Source organism: Pongo pygmaeus, chromosome 18, assembly GCF_028885625.2.
Source record: "Pongo pygmaeus isolate AG05252 chromosome 18, NHGRI_mPonPyg2-v2.0_pri, whole genome shotgun sequence".
Taxonomy (NCBI): domain Eukaryota; kingdom Metazoa; phylum Chordata; class Mammalia; order Primates; family Hominidae; genus Pongo; species Pongo pygmaeus.
The window spans coordinates 54490540-54510391 of record NC_072391.2 but is presented as its reverse complement, the minus strand read 5'-3'; the positions used below and the strand labels follow the sequence as shown (position 1 = coordinate 54510391).

Genomic DNA, 19852 nt, shown 5'->3' with positions numbered 1-19852 from the left:
ATTGCTTGAACCCCAGAGGTGGAGGTTGCAGTGAGCCGAGATCATGCCACTGCAATCCAGCCTGGGTGGCAGAGTGAGACTGTCTCAAAAAAAAAAAAAGAGCAAAGTCAAGTCCATTGTCTTATACGGTGTTCTCATTCTTAATATAGTTATTTAGTTATTTCCTTGTGATGTCACCTAGTTTGTTTCTCTATCCTATTTATTTCCTGTAAACCGAGAGTTAGATCTAAAGGCTTGATTAGACCCAGGCTACATCCTCTTGGCAAGGATCTATTATGAGTAATACTGTACACTTCACATGGACGAGTTGCTCCACTTTTCCTTGGATAGATGGGATTGATGGATCGATGGGTGATTGCTAGACATCTTTATTGTAGAAGAATTAGTCCCCTTGTGATCTGCAAGTCAGCTGTGGCATGCTGGGCTGGCACCCTGCCGCATGCACCTAGGCAGGATTTTGACAGACCATTCCAGGCAGAGGCGAAAGCCTCACCAAGGTGGAAGGTACAGGACGTATTCAGGGATGGGGAAGGGTCCGATGCCATTGGCTCCAGTGGAGGCTGCAGCAGGGCCAAACTGTGGAGAATTATGAAGCGGGAGTGAAGAATGAGGATGCTATTCACAAGCCGGAGAGAGCTGGGAAGGTCTTGGACTGAAGGCTAACTAGAGTAATGATGAGAAAAAAAAAATGGGTAGCACTGGACAGCAAAAAGTTTCCTCTGGGGTGGGGTGGTGGTGGTGAGAATGGGGTTGTCCTTGTCCCTACCTTCCACAAGCCCTCAGGTGGCCAGGACCCTGTGCCCCAGAGAGCAGGGAGCCTGTGCTGTTCTTGAGGGCCATGAGGGACTCCCCCAGCCCCAGAAGTAGCACAGAAACAGCTCTGGAGAGGAGGATGGGGAGATCGGGGCACTCCTGCAGGACCAGGTGGGAGAAGGGACAGGCATGACCAGGGGGCCACCCCTGCTGCCACCTCCAGGGACCCTGGGGCCCAGCCCCACCCAGCTCTCCCACCTTATCTTTTCTGGCCAGTAAGGAGGATTGTCCACGTGTGCTTAGCATTTCCTCTGCCCGTGACCACGCCGGCTGTACCAGAAGGAAGGGGCCTCGGTCCCTGAAGTGACCATGTGGAAGGTTGCCTAAGACTGCGAATGCTTGATTAGACTTCGTGTGAGAAGAAATAGCTTCTGTTGAGTTGAGCCACTGAGATTTGGAGGTGTTTGTTGCAGGAGGTAGCCTTTCCTGACTGATACTCCCTCCCTTTCTCCAGTGTCTGCCCGTGCAGGGGGAAGGTGAAGGCTGAGTGGTTGAGTGATTATGCTGCTGAAAGCTCGAAATGTGGGGACTGCTTTAATGGTTTCATCAAATCCTCCTGACAGCTGGTCCCTAGGTGGGCTGGGAACTCTGGGACAAATGTCTGGGCTTCTCCATCAGCACCTGTGCAGCCACCTCCCAGGCCCTTGTGTCCAGCCCTGACTCCCACCACTCACAGGGTGACCTTGGGCAAGTCACCACCTATTTCAATGGGAAGGCTTCCCCAGGGGGATAGAGGGGATCATGGTGCCCCCTGCCCCATCTCACAGGGACAGCAAATGCCAGGAAACCAAAGCAGACACTATTTTAAAGGATTTATTTTCCAGAAGTCCTGAGGGGCAAGGACAGGACAGGAGGGAGAAGGAGATCCCAGGACGCTTGAGGGCCCTGTTCATGGGCAGTAGGCAGATTAGTCCTTCTAGTGCCTGTGGCAGGCAAGTTGACCCTGGGTTCGGGAGGGACACAGGCCCTGGATGACACTGAGCTGGATGCCTAGGCAGTGTCACTCCCCACACTTTCAACCTGAGCCCCACAGCAAGCCTATAAGGTGGACACTTTCACTGTGATTTGTCAGGCTGGGTTCAGGGAGTGAAATGGCCTCCTCCAGTTCCACAGCTTCAAATACACTGCAGAGCGGCACGAGGCTCCCACAGAAAGGACCAGACACTTGTAACATTTATGTCCTTTACCTGGGACACTGCTGTCCCATACTTGCTGTATGAAAAGAATATTTCTCAAGAGGAAGAGGAAGCCTGGCGCAGTGACTCACACCTGTAATCCCAGCACTTTGGGAGGCTGGGCCAGGAGGATCACTTGAGCCCAGGAGTTTGAGGCCAGCCTGAGTAACATGGCAAAACCCCGTCTCTACAAAAATCAGCCAGAAAGGCATAGATAGACCCAAATCCCAGTCTTTAGCCTGGCCTGACCACCTGAGAATTGTCTCTACCCAGGATTCCTTCACTCAATTACACCCTACTCTTTGCCTCCTGCCACAGAGAGAGAGAGAGAGAGAGAGAGCTATGCTACCACAGCCAGCTTCCTCCCAGGGCCAGGAAAGCTCCACCTTGTCCCCCTCTCACAGTTCCTAAAATTCTTCTATTCACCCATTTGGCCTCTTAAGTATTTACTCTGTTTTCAATTACATATATGACTCCAGCTTATAATACCAAGTCAAGGGTAGTCATTCACACCATAGCAAGAATTTGATTGTCAGCTATTTAAGGAAGGAGGCAGGGAAAGTGGAAGGGGGGGTAGTCTGAAGAGGCCAGGCCTGGGTATTGGAGGTTGGAGGACCACCCAAAAAAAGCTTGAGGGGAGAAGGAAATGTAAGCAGACATGACACATAGGTAAAACAGGAAAGAAATGTACAGGAGTCTCCTATTAGGAAAAAAAGGCGGAGGCTGGGTGTGGTAGCTCACGCCTGTAATCTCAGCACTTTGGGAGCCCAAGGAAGGTGGATCACTTGAGGTCAGGAGTTCAAGACCAGCCTGGCCAATATGATGAAACCTGTCTCTACTAAAAATATAAAAATTAGCCAGCCGTAGTGGCACACACCTGTAATCCCAGCTACTTGGGAGGCTGGGGCGGGAGAATTGCTTGAACCCAGGAGGTCGAGGTTGTAGTGAGCCGAGATCACGCCACTGCACTCCAGCCTGGGCGACAGAGTGAGACCCTGTCATAAAAAAAAAAAAAAGGGTGGGGGTGGGGAGAGGAAAGAGGCCAGGCGCTGTGGCTCACGCCTATAATCCCAGCACTTTGGGAGGCGGAGGTGGGCGGGTGACCTGAGGACAGGAGTTTGAGACCCGCCTGGCCAACATGGTGAAGCCTCGTCTCTACTAAAAATACAAAAATTAGCCGGATGTGGTAGCGGGGACCTGTAATCCCAGCTACTCGGGAGGCTGAGGCAAGAGAATCACTTGAGCCCAGGAGGCAGAGGCTTCAATGAGCCAAGACCACACCATTGCACTCCAGCGTGTGTGACAAGAGCGAAACTCCATCTCAAAAAAAAAAAAAAAAAAAGGGAGTGGGGGAAGAAAGGTGAATCTGGGCAGATTCGGGGCTTCACACTGACCCAGCTGGCCCATTTCTAGTGACCTTGAGTCGCTGTATTGATGTGGAACTGCCTTTTGGCAGGGAGGGGAGGGACATTCGTTTTATTGATTTTGTTTGCAACCACTTTCTGGGCTCTGATTCTGAGCTGGGGCCTGTCTGCAGTGCTCTATGCTAGAGGCTTGGAGACTAGAGTAACTTAGCTAGAAACCTTGGTCCAACTCGTGGGGAGATGGGGGAGACAACCCCCAAATCCCAAGAATCTGCAGAGACTGTGACTAGGGTTATTAAGAGGGGACAGACGGCCAGGGGACGTCTAATACATGAAATGGAATTACCAGCTGCTTGAGCGAGCAATGCCTTGGAGGGCTGGTGGGGCTACACATGTGCAGGTGGTGGGACTTTCTGGGTGTCAGCAACATCCCAGGCAAAGACCCAGAAGTGGGATGTGTAGTATGGGTTTGGAGAACAGGGAGCTAGAATCCAACATGCATGAAGGGAAGTGGGCAGGCTGGAGGCAGAGATGGAACCCAGATCCAGAGGGCCGCATGCCAGGCTTGGGAGCTTGACCTCAGCTTAGGGCAGTGGGGAGTCGTGGAAGGGTTTAAGCAGGGGACTCGCTGATGGGAACAGGACCCTCTGGCTGCAGGGAGGGAGGCAGAGGATGGGTTAGAGGGGTCGGGGGGAGATGGGAGTGACAGCACAGAGGTGACCAAGGGTGACAGCCACAGGGATGGAGATCAGGGAATGCAGAGAGTTGGCACAGGCTTCCGGCGGGGAGCAGCTGTAATGGCAGGGAGGCAGGGCTCCTGAGCCTTCCTGGAGGAGCCAAGGCCGCGGTCATCAGAGTAGGCTCTTCATTGGCCCAGCTTATTGAGAATCATCTTCACCCAGGGCACTCTGGGATCGGCACAGATCTCCTTATCCCTGAAGGTTAGCAACCTGGAAGGAGGAGACCCCAGAGACAATGCAGCAACATTAGCACGCAGCAGGGATGCCACACCCTCGGGAGCTTAGCATTTATGAGCCACCTACTTTATGCAGGGCTCAGCATTTATGAGTCACCTACTACACATGACATTATCTGCTAAATAGAGTGGTTCAAAATTTACAAGCCACCTGTGGTGTGAAAAGAATATTTCTCAAGAGGAAGAGGAGGCCAGGAGCTCACGCCTGTAATCCCAGCACTTTGGGAGGCCGAGGCAGGAGGATTGTTTGAGCCTAGGGGTTTGAGGCCATCCTGGGCAACACGGCAAAACCCTGTCTCTACAAAAGCGTACAAGTCAGCCAGGCATGGTGACATGTGCCTGTGATCTCAGCTACTTGGGAGGCTGAGGTGGGAGGATTGCTTGAGCTCAGGAGGTCAGGGCTGCAGTGAGCCCAGATCTCTGCTCCACTGTACTCCAGCCTAGGCAACAGAATGAGACCCTGTGTCAAGGAAAAAAAAAAAAAAAAGGAAGAGGCAGCAAGGACTTCCAGGACCCTCAGCTCTTTAATCCCAGCCTTGAGTTCCAGATCAGGCCATGAAATAGAGTCCCCAAGAGTTGGGTTTTGTTTTTGTTTTTTTGTTTTGTTTTTATTTTTTGAGATGGAGTCTCTGTCACCCAGGTTGGAGTGTAGTGGCACGATCTTGGCTCACTGCAACCTCCAACTCCCGGGTTCAGGCGATCCTCCTGCCTCAGGCTCCCAAGTAGCCGGGATTACAGGTGCCCGCCACAACACCCCGCTAATTTTTGTATTTTTAGTAGAGATGGGTTTTCACCATGTTGGCCAGGCTGCTCTTGAACTCCTGACCTCAAGTGATCTGCCTGTCTCGGCCTCCCAAAGGCTGGGATTACAGGAGTGAGCCACTGCGCCAAGCCAGAATCCCCAAGAGTCTGATAATATCACTTAACTACTCTGAGCCTCAAGACACATTCTTTCTAGGGTCCCTTCTGGCTCAAAATCCAGTGATCACATATGATTTGATTGATTGATTGATTGATTTTAGAGACAGGGTCTCACTCTATTGAGGCTTGTCTTGAACTCCTGGCCTCAAGTGATCCTCCCAACTCAGCCTCCCAAAGTCCTGAGATTACAGGTGTAAGCCACTGCACTCAGCCTTTTTTATTAAAAAATAAATAAATAAATAAAGACAGAGTCTCACTAAGTTTCCAGGCTGGCCTCAAAATCCAGGGCTCAGGCAATCCTCCTGCCTCAGCCTCCCAAGTAGCTGAGAGGCACTACCATGCCCAGCAATTGAGCATCTATTATGTGCTAGACATTGAGCTCTTCACCTTCCTCTTACTATTACTGTGCCCTGTAACGCTCAAGAGGCCCCCTAACCTCTTTGTGCTCATTTCCTCACCTGTGAAAAGGGGGTCATGACGGCACCTACTGCATAGAATTATTTCAAGGATTAAATGAGTTCATATTTATAAAGTGCTTACAACAGTGCCTAGCACTTAGCAAGCACTCTCTATGTGTTTGATAAATACAAATAAGTCAAATAAGTGTAGGTTATTACTTCATTATACTGTTGGGGAAACTGAGGCTCAGAGTTAAAGAGACAAAAACTCTGGGAGGGCTTCCTGCTTCAGCTATTTTTATTATTCACCTGCAGATCCCTCTAAGAGACGGTGTCAGCAGTAAGGAGGAGGAAGACGAGAAGATAATAGAGGCCCAAAGCGGGTCATGAGTCCCCAAACCCAGCCTCCCCAGGTGTGAGATTTGGTAGGCAGCAGGCTCTGAGCAGTTGGAGAAGCAGCTAGAGAGGCTACCGCAGAGAGGGCAGGACCTGTCATCCGGCCAGGTGCAGGTGCAGGCCCCAGGCCAGGGAAAAGGAGGCAAAGAAACCAAAGAAAGAAGCAAAGGAGAACAAGAAACTCAGGAGAAAGCCCTGAATGAGGAACCAGGAGTGAGTTCTGGCTCCAGCCTGGGCAGCCTTGAGCAGGTCACTGTCCCTTGCTAAGCCTGTTTCTCTATCTCTACCATGGGAATCGTTGAACCTCCTCGTAGGATTGTTGTGAGAATTAAACCAGTTAACACAGGTAATGATCAGAACAGCCTGGCACTCAGGAGGCACCTTGGAAATTTTAGCTCTTAATGTTATTCTTCTGGTCAAAATGGGCTGCCTCGGACTTCTGGGAGCCTGGAGAGGATCCAAGATTCTTCTGGTGTGAGCATTTTTTTTTTTTTTTTTTTTTGAGACAGAGTCTCCCTCTGTTGCCCAGGCTGGAGTGAGGTGGAGCGATCTCGGCTCACTGTAACCTGCACCTTCCAGGTTCAAATGATTCTCCTGCCTCAGCCTCCCAAGTAGCTGGGACCACAGGCACGCACCATCACACTCAGCTAATTTTGTATTTTTAGTAGAGATGGGGTTTCACCATGTTGACCAGGCTGATCTCGAACTCGTGACCTCAAGTGATCTGCCTGCCTCGGCCTCTCAAAGTGCTGGGATTACAGGCATGAGCCACCACTCCTGGTTCACCATCCATTTTTGCCCAGAACCTGGGAGCATCTTTGCTGACTCAGTGGCACTAGGTATACTCCTATACCTGCTATACCCAAATACCCTAGATGCCACAGCTACTGACTACCTACTGCCATGCCCACACTCTGGTGGCACCCTGTTCACTCAGCTCTGCATCCTCAGAACCTGACATGTTGCCTGGCACCTAGTAAGTGCCTGATGATATTTGCTAAATGATCACATTATTTTTGTTTGTAGTCCACCCAAGCCTGAACTGAGCCATCTCTTCCAGCCAAGCCATCCTGGCAGGCATCCGGTAGCCCTGCCACATCCCTCTCATCCCTGGGTGTGTCCCACCCACCAGCACCTGGGCCATCCCAGGCTGTACCCATCAGGCCCACCAAGACCCTGTGGCCCCAGCTCCCTACTCACACCACGCCAGGCCTCGGGCAGGAGTCTGAGGTCCAGTAGAAGTGTTTCACCACACGCAGGGGCAGACGGTAACGGACGTAATCACGGCAGCAGACGCTGTCTTCCATGTTGGCGCCGTAGGGGCCTAGGGGAGGGGTGCCCAGTGAATTCACAAGCTGGAGCCCAGAGAGGTCACCCTCGGCCCCAGCCCCAGATCTCGGCCTCTCCAGGCTCCAGGAAAGAGATGCAGTTTTTCTATTCTCATGTGGAAGGATGGTGACCAGAGGGTTCTGAGCCCTCCAAGACCCTACCCTTGGAGCTTCTGAGAAGCCTCTTAGGGTCCAATGTCTACACTCTGGGACAGTCAGCTCTAGGAGCAGGGATTCAGAACAACTAAGCATCAGCTGTAGCCCAAGATGGGACTCGGTGACTCTGAGCCACAAGGGGCCTTAGATCCTTGCTGTTAAAGGTGGGGTCCATGGTCCATGGCATCAACGTCACCTGGGAGCTTGTTAGAAATGCTCAGCTCCCAGCCCCAGACCTGCTGAATCTAGTGTGCATTTTGACAAGCTCCCTGGTGATCCATCAGCACATGGGCATTTGAGAAGTCAGCTTCTGCTCATATCTGCTCTGACCCCCTTCAGTGTGCAGTGGGAAGGCTGCGGTCCAGAGAGGGCGAGACACTTGCCCAGGGTCACACAGCAAGATGCAGCGAGTCAGGACCAAGGCTCAACAGAGGACAGTCACGTAGACCCAAGTTCGAGTCCTGCTTTCCCCTGACTCACTGGGCCACTCTGACCAAGTTATTGAATCCTCTGAGGCCCAATTTCCTCCTCTGACCAAAGGGGTAATAACAGTATCAGCTTCAGAGGGTCTTTAATGCATGAAAAGCGCTCAGAAAGCCCAGCAGCTGGGAGGAGTTCTTGTTTATAGCTGCCCAGCCCCACTCCAGTGCTCACTCCTCCACCCAACACAGCTCCAGTATAGAGTGGAGTGGAGAAGAGGAGTCAGGAATCCATGCTTAGGACAGGTTCTGGACAAAAATGGATAGTGAGCCCAGCGCAGTGGCTCATGCCTGTAATCCTAACACTTAGGGAGGCCAAGATGGGAGTTTCACTTGAGGTCAGGAGTTCGAGACAAGCCCGGTCAGCATGGTGAAACCCCATCTTTACTAAAAATACAAAAGTTAGCCGGGCATGGTGGCAGGTGCCTGTAATCCCAGCTACTCAGGAGGCTGAGGCAGGAGAATCATTTTAACTCCAGAGGTGGAGGTTGCAGTGAGCCGAGATTGCACCACTGCACTCCACCCTGGGCAACAGAGACGCCATCTCAAAAAATAAATAAATATAATGAAATAAAAATTAAATTTAGGCTAGACGCGGTGGCTCATGCCTATAATCCCAGCACTTTGGGAGGCCGAGGTGGGAGGATCATCTGAGGTCAGGAGTTTGAGACCAGCCTGGCCAACATGGTGAAACCCTGTCTCCACTAAAAATACAAAAATTAGCCAGGCATGAATGGTGCATGACTGTAATCCCAGCTACTCAGGAGGCTGAGGCAGGAGAATCGCTTGAACCTGGGAGGTGGAGGTTGCAGTGGGCCAAGATTGCCCCACTGCACTCCAGCCTGGGCAATAAGAGCGAAACTCTGTCTCAAAAAATAAAATATAATATAATAAAATAAATAAAAATAATAAAAACATTTTAAAAAATGGATGGTGGGAGGGCAACACCAGCTTTCCAAGGGAGAACCCCTTGCCCCAGCCCTGCCTTCCCTCACTCAGACCTGACCCTTAGAAGCTCCTCACACACACCCCTAGGGCCCTATGCTTGAGTTTTCTGGGGCAGGAGATCCCGAGGCTATGCCCACCGCAATCCCCAACCCAGCTGAGACAGATCCTAGACTTCAAACCTTCAAGACTGCCCATTCAACAGACTTGTAAACTGAGGCCCAGAGAAGCGCTGCAACTAGCCGAAGGCCGCAAGAGCCAACAGCAGACTGAGGTCTTCTGCTCTCGGTCCAGTGCTTGTCCAAGACATGAGGAAGTCACCCCACCTTCCACCCTGGCCTCTGTAGGGGGCCTTCCTGCTCCCCAGCCTCACCTGCCTCAGTTGCTTGAAGCGCCACAGCAAGGAGGATGAGGACAACCAGGAGCGCGGTCTGTAGGCGAGCCATGCTCTGTCCTGTATGTCTCAGCCCAGGTGTCTGCAAAGGGACATAGGAAGACCTGCTATTTAAGGTGCTGGCTCCACCCACAAGCCTCACTTACTTACCTCTTAGTCACCGGGGTGCCCAGAGTCACTTGACATTCACATCTCAAAAGGAGAACTACCTCCCACTTCCTCCAAAGTGGAGAAATTCTCTTTGGCGGGGAACCACTCAGAGGGGACCCCCCCTCAACTCTGTCCTCTCCTCTGGTTTTAGACAGACTTGTCAAATCCCCCTCTTAGAGGCTTGTGCTCCCCAGGGTCTCTGCGCTGTGTGGCCTTGGCCATGTCTGGGTGTCTCTGGGACTTAGTTTCCCCATCTGGAAATGGGGGAGATGGTTTCACAGCTCTGTTGACTTCATTGGTTGTAAATCAAGTGAGAACGTGGACCAACCCTCACCCAGAATTGAGGCCTGTCTTGTACCCTTAATGACGGCATTACTGATCTCTCTTCAGTGGGAGAGGCCTATGGACTCATTGACCCATCGCCAGCCTCTTCTGGGGCTTCTCGTGAAGTCCACATTTGGGCCAGGTCATGGATTTCTCAACGGTTTATGGAAAGCATCTACCCACACTTCTGTCCTGCCTGATCTTCCTTCCCAGTGGCTGCCGGGCTCTCCCTCCCCCACTCCTGTCTCAGTCCCTCACCATGTCCGTGTCCCGTTGATTCTGCTTCCTAAATCTCTCTCAGATCTGCTCCTTCTCTCCAACCCCACTGTCCCTGCCCAGTCCAGGCCACCTCCACCTCAGGCTGGGATGCTGGCCCCCTCAATGCCATCCCCATCCTGCAGCAGCCAACGTGAGCGGTCCAGAGTTACACACTCTCTCTCCTGCTTCAGAACCCTGCCGTGGCTCCCCATTCACCTAAGGGCAGGTCCCCGGCTCCTGTCTATGGCCTTCAAGTCCCCGTTTCTGGACAGGCCTTTCCCCACTGGTCTCCCTCCCCTGAGGGATCACACCACACTCCTCACACTTCCTCAAAAGGGACTGCGGCCTGTCCCTGGCCTTTAATGTCACTTTCCACATCTCTACCACATAAACTCCTACTTATGCGTCAAAGCTGTTTGAAATGTCACGTCCTTGGTAAGCACACCCTCTCAGGACTTCAAAGCCTTCTAGGGCACCTGGAATGTGGCCCTGAGCAGACTGGGTCAGGTTTTCTCTTTCTCAAGCCCCTCCCTACCAGACTCTAAGCTCTAGGAGGCTGGGGTCTCCCTTCATTTTTCTTGACATTCCCAGGGCCCTCTGAGGATTAGGCACATGGTGGGTGCTCAGAACACATGGGCTGGGTGCGGTGATTCATGACTGTAATCTCAGCACTTTGGAAGGCCCAGGCAGGTGGATCGCCTGAGGTCAGGAGTTCAAGACCAGCCTGGCCAACATGGAGAAACCCCATCTCTACCAAAAATACAAAAATTGGCCAGGCATGATGGCATGCACCTGTAATCCTAGCTACTTGGGGGGCTGAGAGGCAGGAGAATCGCTTGAATCCGGTGAGAGGCAGAGGTTGCAGTGAGCCAAGATTGCGCCACTGCACTCTAGCCTGGGTGAGAGAATGAGAGTCCATCTCAAAAAAAAAAAAAAAAAAGAACACATCGAATGAAGGAGGAAACTGAGGTTCAGAGAAAGAGAGGACTTGCCCAGTTCATACAGCCACACAGAGGCTACGCTAGGCCTGGAACTCGGAACTTGGGACTCCATGTATAAAGGGATCCATCCATTCATCCAATTCCTTCATTCAGCAAATATTTATTGAACGCTGTGGTAAACAGAATAATGGCCCCCCTAAAAGTCCGCATTCTAATCCCCAAAATCTATGAATATGTTACCTTATATGGTAAAAAGGACTTTGCAGATGTGACTGTTTAGGGTTAGGATTTTTGTTGTTGTTGTTGTTTTAGAGGCAGGATCTCACTCTGTCATACAGGCTGGAGTGCAGTGGTGCAATCACAGCTCACTGCAGCCTTGACCTCCTGGGCTCAAGCGATCCTACTGCCTCAGCCTCTCAAGTAGCTGGGACTACAGGTGTGTGCCACCATGCCCTGTTCATTTTCATTTCTTGTAGAGATGGGGGTCTCACTATGTTGCCAGGGCTGATCTTGAACTCCTGGCCTCAAGCAATCCTCCTATCTCGGCCTCTTGAAGTGCTAGGATTATGGGTGTGAGCCACCATACCTGACCTAGGATCTTTAAAGAGGGAGATTTATTGGATTATCTAGACAGGCCCAAGGCAATCACAGAGTTATTTCAAGAGGGAGGCAGTGGGTCAGAGTCAGAAGAGATGATGGATGATAGAGCAGAGGTCCCAGTGACGTGGAACTGTGAACCCAGGGATGCAGGCCGGCTGGAGAAGCTGGAAGAGGCAGGGAAACAAATTCTCCTCTAGAGCCTCCAGAAAGAACTTATCCCTCCCCACACCTTGATTTTAGTCCACTGAGACGATTTAGGACTTCTGACCTCCCAGGCTATTGGATAATAAATTTGTGATGTTTTAAGCCCCCAAGTTCATGGTCGTTTGTTACAGCAGCCAGAGGAAGCTCATACAAGCACCTACTATGTGCCAAGTGCACTGCCAGAGCCTGGGAAGGCAGCCTGAACAGGAGAGCAGGGGCCCCTGCTCTCATGGAGTTTGTCTTCCACAACAGACAAACATGGCAAACAAGGTAATGTCAGGCTGGGAGGAACACTGGGAAGCGAATGAAACAAAGAAGCAGCTTTGGGATAGGCAGTCAAGAAAGGACTCTAGAAGGGGGTGACATTTCAGCTGAAATTCAAAGATAGAAAGGAGGCCAGGCACGGTGGCTCATGCTCGTAATCCCAGCACTTTGGGGGGCTGAGGCAGGCAGCTCACTTGAGGTCAGGAGTTCAAGACCAGCCTGGCCAACATGGTGAAACCTCGTCTCTACTAAAAATACAAAAATTAGCCATACATGTGGCATGCACCTGTAATCCCAGCTACTTGGGAGGCTGAGGCAGGAGAATCGCTTGAACCCCGGAGGCAGGCAGAGATTGCAGTGAGCCGAGATCGCACCACTGTACCCCTGCCTGGGTGGCAGAGCGAGACTCCATCTCAAAAAAAAAAAAAAAAAAAAAGATAGGAAGGAGCCTACGAGGGAGAGACACAGCGAATGCAAAGGCCCAGACAGAGTGAGAGGGCTGAACAGCTGAGACAGAGTGGGTAGAGACAGAGTGGGTAGAGATGCAGAGCCCAGCCGAGTGGAGAGGCTGGCAGGCAGGGACCGCAGGGTTCCTGTGAGCTCCTGCTAGGATGCAATCTGAAGTGCACGGCATCACCTCGGAGGACCTCTTTTCAAAAGCCATGACCCAGGACCAGTCACAAAAGAACAAACATTGTATGATTCCACTGCTTTGGGGAACCTGGAATAGTCACATTCACAGAGACAGAAGGCAAAATCGTGGTTGCCAGGGGCTGGAGGTGGGGGAATGGGCGTTAGTGTTTCATGGGGACACAGTCTCCATTTTGCAAGATGAAAGTTCTGGAGGTGGATGGTAGTGATGGTTGCACAACGATGTGAATGTACTTAATTCCACTGAACTGTACACTTAAAAATGGTTACAATGGTAAATGTATGTGATTCATAGTTTTACCATTTTTTAAAAGGTGCTCCCCTACAATCAAATCAAGTCCCTAGTATTAATTACCAGTTGACAATAAATACAGGGGCTAAAGGAAAAAGATAAATGGCCCTGTGAGGAAGCAGACAACCCCAGAAGGTGGAACCTTCCAGATGCTCTTCAGGATAACTGTCCTCAGATCATCAAAAAGTTAATGTTGGTCTGGCGCGGTGGCTAAAGCCTGTGAGCACTTTGGGAGGCCCTGGCAGGCAGATCACTAGAGATCAGGAGTTTGAGACCAGCCTGGCCTATGTGGTGAAACCCCATCTCTACTAAAAATACAAAAATTTAGCTGGGTGTGGTGGTGCGTGCCTGTAGTCCCAGCTACTTGGATGGCAGAGGAATGAGAATCACTTGAACCTGGGAAGAGGAGGTTGCAGTAAGCTGAGATCGGGCCACTGCACTCCAGCCTGGGCAACAAAGTGAGACTCTGTATCCAAAATTTTTTTTAAAAGTTAATGTTGTTTTAAAAAAATAATAAAGTGAATAGAACATTTAAGGTTAAAAGAGGCTTAAAAGACATAACAGCCAAATGCAATACACGGACCTTGATTGAATCCTAGTTTTGAAAAAACAGTCAGGGCACAGTGGCTCTTGCCTGTAATCCCAGCACTTTGTGGGTCTGAGGATCGCTTGAGGCCAGAAGTTTAATACCAGTCTGGGCAACATGGTGAAAACCCCTCTCTACAAAAAATACAAAAAAATTAACCGAGTGGAGTGGCATGCACCTGTAGTTCCAGCTACTCGGGAAGCTGAGATAGGAGGATCACTTGAGCCCAGGAGGCAGAGGTTACAGTGAGCCAAGATCACGCCACTGCACTCCAGCCTGGGTGACAGAGTGAGACCCTATCTTAGAAAAGAAAAAGAAAAAACAGGGGGCCAGGCACAGTGGCTCACGCCTGTAATCCCAGCACTTTGAGAGGCCGAGGCAGGTGGATCACCTGAGGTCTGGAGTTCAAGGCCAGCCTGGCCAAAATGGTGAAACGCCATCTCTACTAAAAATACAAAAATTAGCCTGGCATGGTGGTGCGCACCTGTAATCCCAGCTACTCAGGAAGCTGAGGTAGGGTAATTGCTTGAACTCAGCAGGTGGAGGTTGCAGTGAGCCGAGATGGCACCATTGCACTCCAGTCTGAGCGACAGTGAAAGACTCCATCTCAAAAAAAAAAAAAAAAAAAAAAAAAGGAAAAGAAAAAAACAGGTCTAAAAAGATCTTTTGGGAACCAGTGGGGACATGTGAAAATGTGAATACGGGCTGGATAGTATAGTAGATATTAGTGCTTTATTGTTGATTTTCTTCGCTGTAATGTAGGAAAATGTCCTCATTCCTAGAAGATGAAGTATTTAGGGATAAAGGTCATAAAACGCTGAAGTATTTAGGGATAAAGGTCATGATCGCCTTACTTTCAAAGAGTTCATGGGAAAAAAAATGTGTGTAGACATATATGTATATGTATGCAATATGTGTGTATACATATGTGTATGCATAACTATAGACGTATGTGCCTATCTATATATGTGTACATATATGAATATGTATGTAATATATGTTCATATATGTGTGTATAGCTACAGATGTATGTACATATCTATATATGTGTGTGTATATATATGGATGTGTATGTAGTATGTGTATATATATGTGTATGTATAACTGTAGATGTATGTGCATATCTATGTGTATATATATGAATATTTATGTAATATGTGTCTGTATATGTGTGTATATAATGGATGTGTATGTAGTATGCATGTGTTTATATATATGCATATGTGCATGTGTAGACATAGATGTATGTGTATATGTGTGTATAATGTGTATATGTGTGTGTGTGTGTGTGTGCATATCTCCCAGAGAGAGAAAGGAGAGACTAAGTATATGTGGTAAACTGAGCATCAACAATGTTGCAGCTTGGCAGTGGATATACTGGTGATCACTGAACTACTCTAAGGACTTTCCTGAATATTTAAAATGTGTCATATAAAGGCAGCTGAAGGTATTAGGGGGGAAGAAAAAACAAAATAAGAATAAAATGTGTCATAATAAAAACTTGGGGTGGCGGAGAAGAAATCTTCTTTAAATGTGGAAGTCATCCTGTGGCCTATGGGCGGCTGTTGGAGGACTGAAAGTGAGTGACAGAGAATTGGCCTGGTGGCTCTTCATCTGAACCTGGGGTTTTCTTACAGGGGGCACTCCAAGGCCAAGGTCCCTCCTTGGGTGGGCTCAGGGGCTCCCCCCTGGAGAGCCCCTGAGTCCCCAGCGACTCAGCAGGGCTCCAAGTCCTTGCTGCTGGCTCAGCCTTTGCAGCAGCCACCCTCCCCATCACCCTTCTCCCTGGGCTTACAAGGAAGGTAAGTCACACCTGGGGGCCAGCAACCTTTGCACCCCCAGTGCCCTTGACCTCCTGGGAGCTGGAGAAGAGGCAGGCATGGCATTCAATGCCATGGCCAAAAAGGACACAGGGAACCAGCTTTCAAAGAAAGGAAAGGGGAGTTCCTTTTGGGGCTGCAGGTGGGGAATCACCAGAGACACAGAGGGCAGCTGTTGCTGATGGGGGTGTCTTCTCTCTTCCTGTCAGGTGTTTTATGCTGGTGTTATCCTTCTGTCCATGCTGCAATGTGTGGAAAGCTCCCAGATCTAACCCTCTTTTCCTCAACCTTCCTTCTTCTTTTGTTTAAATTAATGTGTTTATTAAAAATACATTAAGGTAGAAACAACCCAAATGTCCATCAACTGATGAGTGGATACAGAAAATGTGGTATAGGTATGATCCAGGAATCCCACTGCAGGGTATTTATCCAAAAGGAAGGAAATCTGTATGTCGAAAGATGTCCATACACCCATGTTTATTGCAGCACTGTTCACAATAGCCAAGATATGGAATCAACCTAAGTGTCCACCAATGGAGGAATGGATTACAAGAATGTGGTATATATACACAATGGAATACTATTTAGCCGTAAAAAAGAATGAAATCCCATCATTTGCAGCAACATGGATGGAACTGGAGGCCCTTATGTAAAGTGGAATAAGCCAGGCACAGAAATACAAATATCATATGTTTCCACATATGTGGGAGCTAAAAAGTTGATCCCATGGAGGTAGAGAGTACAATGGTGGGTTACCAGAGGCAAGGGGGAGGTATGGGGGGGATAAACGGTAATTGGTTAAGAAGTAAAAAAGACAGTTGGATAGAAGGAGTAAGTTCTAGTATTTGATAGTATAGTGGGGAGATTATAGTTAAAAATAATTTATCAATTTATCATATATTTCAAAATAGCTGGAAAAGATTTTTATATATATACATATATATTCTTTTTGAGGCGGAGTCTCGCTCTGTCGCCCAGGCTGAAGTGCAGTGGCACGATCTTGGCTCACTGCAAGCTCCACCTCCTGGGTTCACGCCATTCTCCTGCCTCAGCCTCCTGAATAGCTGGGACTACAGGCACCCGCCACCATGCCCAGCTAATTTTTTTTTTTTTTTTGGTATTATTAGTAGAGATGGGGTTTCATTGTGTTAGCCAGGATGGTCTCAATCTCCTGACCTTGTGATCTGCCCGTCTTGGCCTCCCAAAGTGCTGGAATTACAGGTGTGAACCACAGCGCCCGGCCTGGAAAAGATTTATAATGGTCCCAACATAAAGAAATGATAAATGTTTGAGGTGATGGATGTCCTAATTACCTTGATTTGATCATTACGTATTGTATACAGTTATCAAAATATCACATGCACCCCCAAAATATATACAACTATGAAATCTCAATTTAAAACATAAAATATATGCAGTACATACATGCAATAGAAAATTATTCAGACTTACCCAGCACTTTGGGAGGCCGAGGTGGGCAGATCATTTGAGGTCCAGAGTTTGAGACTAGTCTGGCCAACATGGTGAAACCCTGTCTCTACTAAAACTACAAAAAACTAAGCTGGGCATGTTGGTGCATACCTGTAATCCCAGCCACTCGGGAGGCTGAGGCATGAGAATCACTTGAACCCAGGAGGTGGAGGCTGCAGTGAGCTGAGATGGCGCCACTGCACTCCAGCCTGGGAGATGGAGTGAGACCCTGTCTCAAAAAAAAAAAAAAAAGAAAAGAAAAAGAAAAGAAAATTATTCAGCTTTAAAAAGAAAAGAAATTCTAGAAACAGTCACAAAAAGACAATAGGGTATGATTCCACTAATATAAGGTACCCAGAGCAGTCAAATTCACAGAGAGACAGAAAGGAGAATGGTGGCTGCCAGGGTGGGTCTGGGAGGTGGGGAATGGGGAGTTATTGTTTAATGAGGGTGGAATTTCATTTTGGGAAGATGAAAGCGGTCTGGAATGGAATGTGGTGATGGTTACACAACCATGTGAATGTACTTAATATCACAGAACTGTACACTTAAAATGGTTAAGATGGTAAATTTTATGTTACGTATATTTTAGCACAATAAAAATACACAATAACATATAAATGTGTATTTGCACAAGTGTATAGTATATACGTGGAAAGATACACAAATCATCTCTATTAGTTGCCTCCAAGGACTCAGGGTAGTGGGTGGGGCAGGTGTTCAGAGGGGAAGACTTTCCACCAAATACCCTTTCGTGTGATTTGAACATTTTTCCATGTGCGTGACTGACCTATGCAAAAAGATAAAATTTTAAATTCATGCATTACAAAAGGGGTAGAATGAAAAGCAGTTTTCCCACCTCGGAGATGCTCCTCACCCCCATGCCAGGTTTAATTTCCTTTCCTCAGAAGCAAACAGGCTTAATGATTTCTTGTTTGTCCTTCAGAAATAGGCTATGCATATTGCAAGCTTCTATGTAAAGGAAGGAAGATGGGAAGTGAAGAGGAAGAGAGGGAGGAAGGGATGGAAGGAAGGAAGGACACAGGAGGGTAAAAAGGGAGGAAGAAAGGAAGGGAGGGAGGAAAGGAAGAAAGAGGGAGGGAGGGAGGAGGGAAGGGGGGAAGGATAGAAGAGCGAGAGAAGGAAGGAAGAAAGAAAGGAGGGAAGAAGGAGGCAGGAAGGAAGAGCAGCAGATAAGATATACAAAAACATTGTTTTGCACCTTGCTTTTTTCACGTAAAATGCATCTATCAAAACATCTAGCCAAACCGTGTTCTTTCTATTGGCTGGGTGGTTTTCCACGATAAGGATATACCATAATGCCTATAGCCAGTCCCCTACTGATGGATATTTTGGGGTTTTCCAGTCTTTTTCATTTATAGAATAACGTCAAAATAACCTTCCTTGAGTGTACTTGCAAGGGGGAATGCTTCTGGTGGGCAAATTCCTAGAAGTAGGGTGGCTGGGCTTTTATATATCCACAGAAATTTAAAAAGAAAGCCCCTGCCTTGAACAACTGTCTCAGAGCTTCCTCTTTTCAGCAGACGCAGGGGGTGCCCCAGGAGAGGCTCTGCATGGGGTTGGGAGGACCACTTCAACCACTGATTTCTTTTTTTTTTTAAGGTGGTATCTTACTCTCTCGCCCAGGCTGGAGTGCAGTGTCACAATCACAGCTCACTGCAGCTCCGATCTCCCCAGACTCAGGTGATTCTCCCACCTCAGTTGTATTTTTAGCAGATATGGGGTTTCACCATGTTGCCCAGGCTGGTCTCCCACTCCTGGGCTCAAGTGATCCACTAGCCTCAGCCTCCCAAAGTTCTGGGATTACAGGCGTGAGCCATCGCTCCCAGCCCGAGACTTTTTTTTAATAGAGATGGGGTTTCACCACATTGCCCAGGTTGGTCTTGAACTTCTGGGCTCAAGGAATCTTCCTGCCTCTGCCTACCAAAGTGCTGGAATTACAGGCATGAGCCACCGCACCCAGTCGACATTTTCATCACCACAAAAAGAAACCCCATATCATTAACAGTCACTCCCCATTTTCCCCTATCCCTAACTTCTGGCAACCATGAATCTATTTTCTATCTCTATGGGTTTATCTTTTGTGGGTATTTCATACCCATGGAATCATATATATAATACGTGGCATTTTGTGTCTAATTTCTTTCACTTAACGTTTTCAGAGTTCATCTGTATTGTAGCATGTATCAGCACTTCATTCTTTTTCATTGCTGGATAATATTCCACTGTATGGATGGACCACATTTTGTTTATCCATTCATCAGCTAATGGGCATTTGGGCTATTTCCACTTTTTGGCTCTTGTGAATCATGCTGCTATGAACAATTGTGTGCAAGTTTTTATGTGAACATGTTTTCCATTCTTTGGGGCATATATGTGGAAATGGAATTGCTGGGTCATATGGTAACTCTAGGTTTAACTTTTGGAGAACCTACCAGGCTGGTTTTGTTACTGGATGGTGCTGTGCCGCTCTGGGCTCTTGGTGTCCCGAACAAAGAACTGGAGGAGACACACATGGAAAGCAAAGCAAAGCAGCAACAGGGTAAGAAGTGCAGTGTCCACTCTCGGATGGGGGAGCGGACTGACCTCTGCAGATGAGATCAGCATCAGCTTGGTATAATTTGGGTCTTTTCATGAGTTTTTTTCTTCTCATCCCAAGGCTGCCTAATCTCTAGCCAGTGTTTGGCTTTTGATTGATAGGTGTGTTGCTCAGTTACTTTGGGCCCTTGTGCGCTTCTGTGTCTCCTCTATCCCATAATTTTAAGTACATGCATGATATACAGCCCATATGCATGAAGCTTAAGTAGCTGATAATCATGCAGGATTATGTGAAAGATACTTTTTCTCTAATGCGCATGCCCATCTCTGAAGAGCTTCCCCTTAGTGGTTTGGTCTGGATCTTGCTGGCCATGGGGTCCTTGCTCAC

General features: G+C 48.6%; 1 protein-coding gene across 3 annotated transcripts; it reads right to left on the bottom strand.

The window, feature by feature from the left end:
* Positions 1 to 1611: 1611 nt before the first annotated feature.
* CCL22 (C-C motif chemokine ligand 22) lies at positions 1612 to 17140 on the bottom strand. Of its 3 annotated transcripts, none has more exons than XM_063655174.1 (4): positions 17017 to 17140; positions 9325 to 9427; positions 7244 to 7367; positions 1612 to 4302 (listed from the first exon to the last, which is right to left on the bottom strand). In XM_063655174.1, exons 1-4 carry the CDS (start codon positions 17047 to 17049, stop codon positions 4218 to 4220), a joined length of 345 nt encoding a protein of 114 aa, XP_063511244.1. In that variant the 5' UTR covers positions 17050 to 17140; the 3' UTR covers positions 1612 to 4217. The 3 variants fall into 3 exon arrangements, with proteins under 3 accessions (XP_063511244.1, XP_054310973.1, XP_063511245.1); XM_063655175.1 differs by lacking the exon at positions 17017 to 17140 and adding an exon at positions 16888 to 17001 and having other exon boundaries at positions 1619 to 4302; XM_054454998.2 differs by lacking the exon at positions 17017 to 17140 and having other exon boundaries at positions 1613 to 4302; positions 9325 to 9431.
* Between the last annotated feature and the right edge of the window lie 2712 nt (positions 17141 to 19852).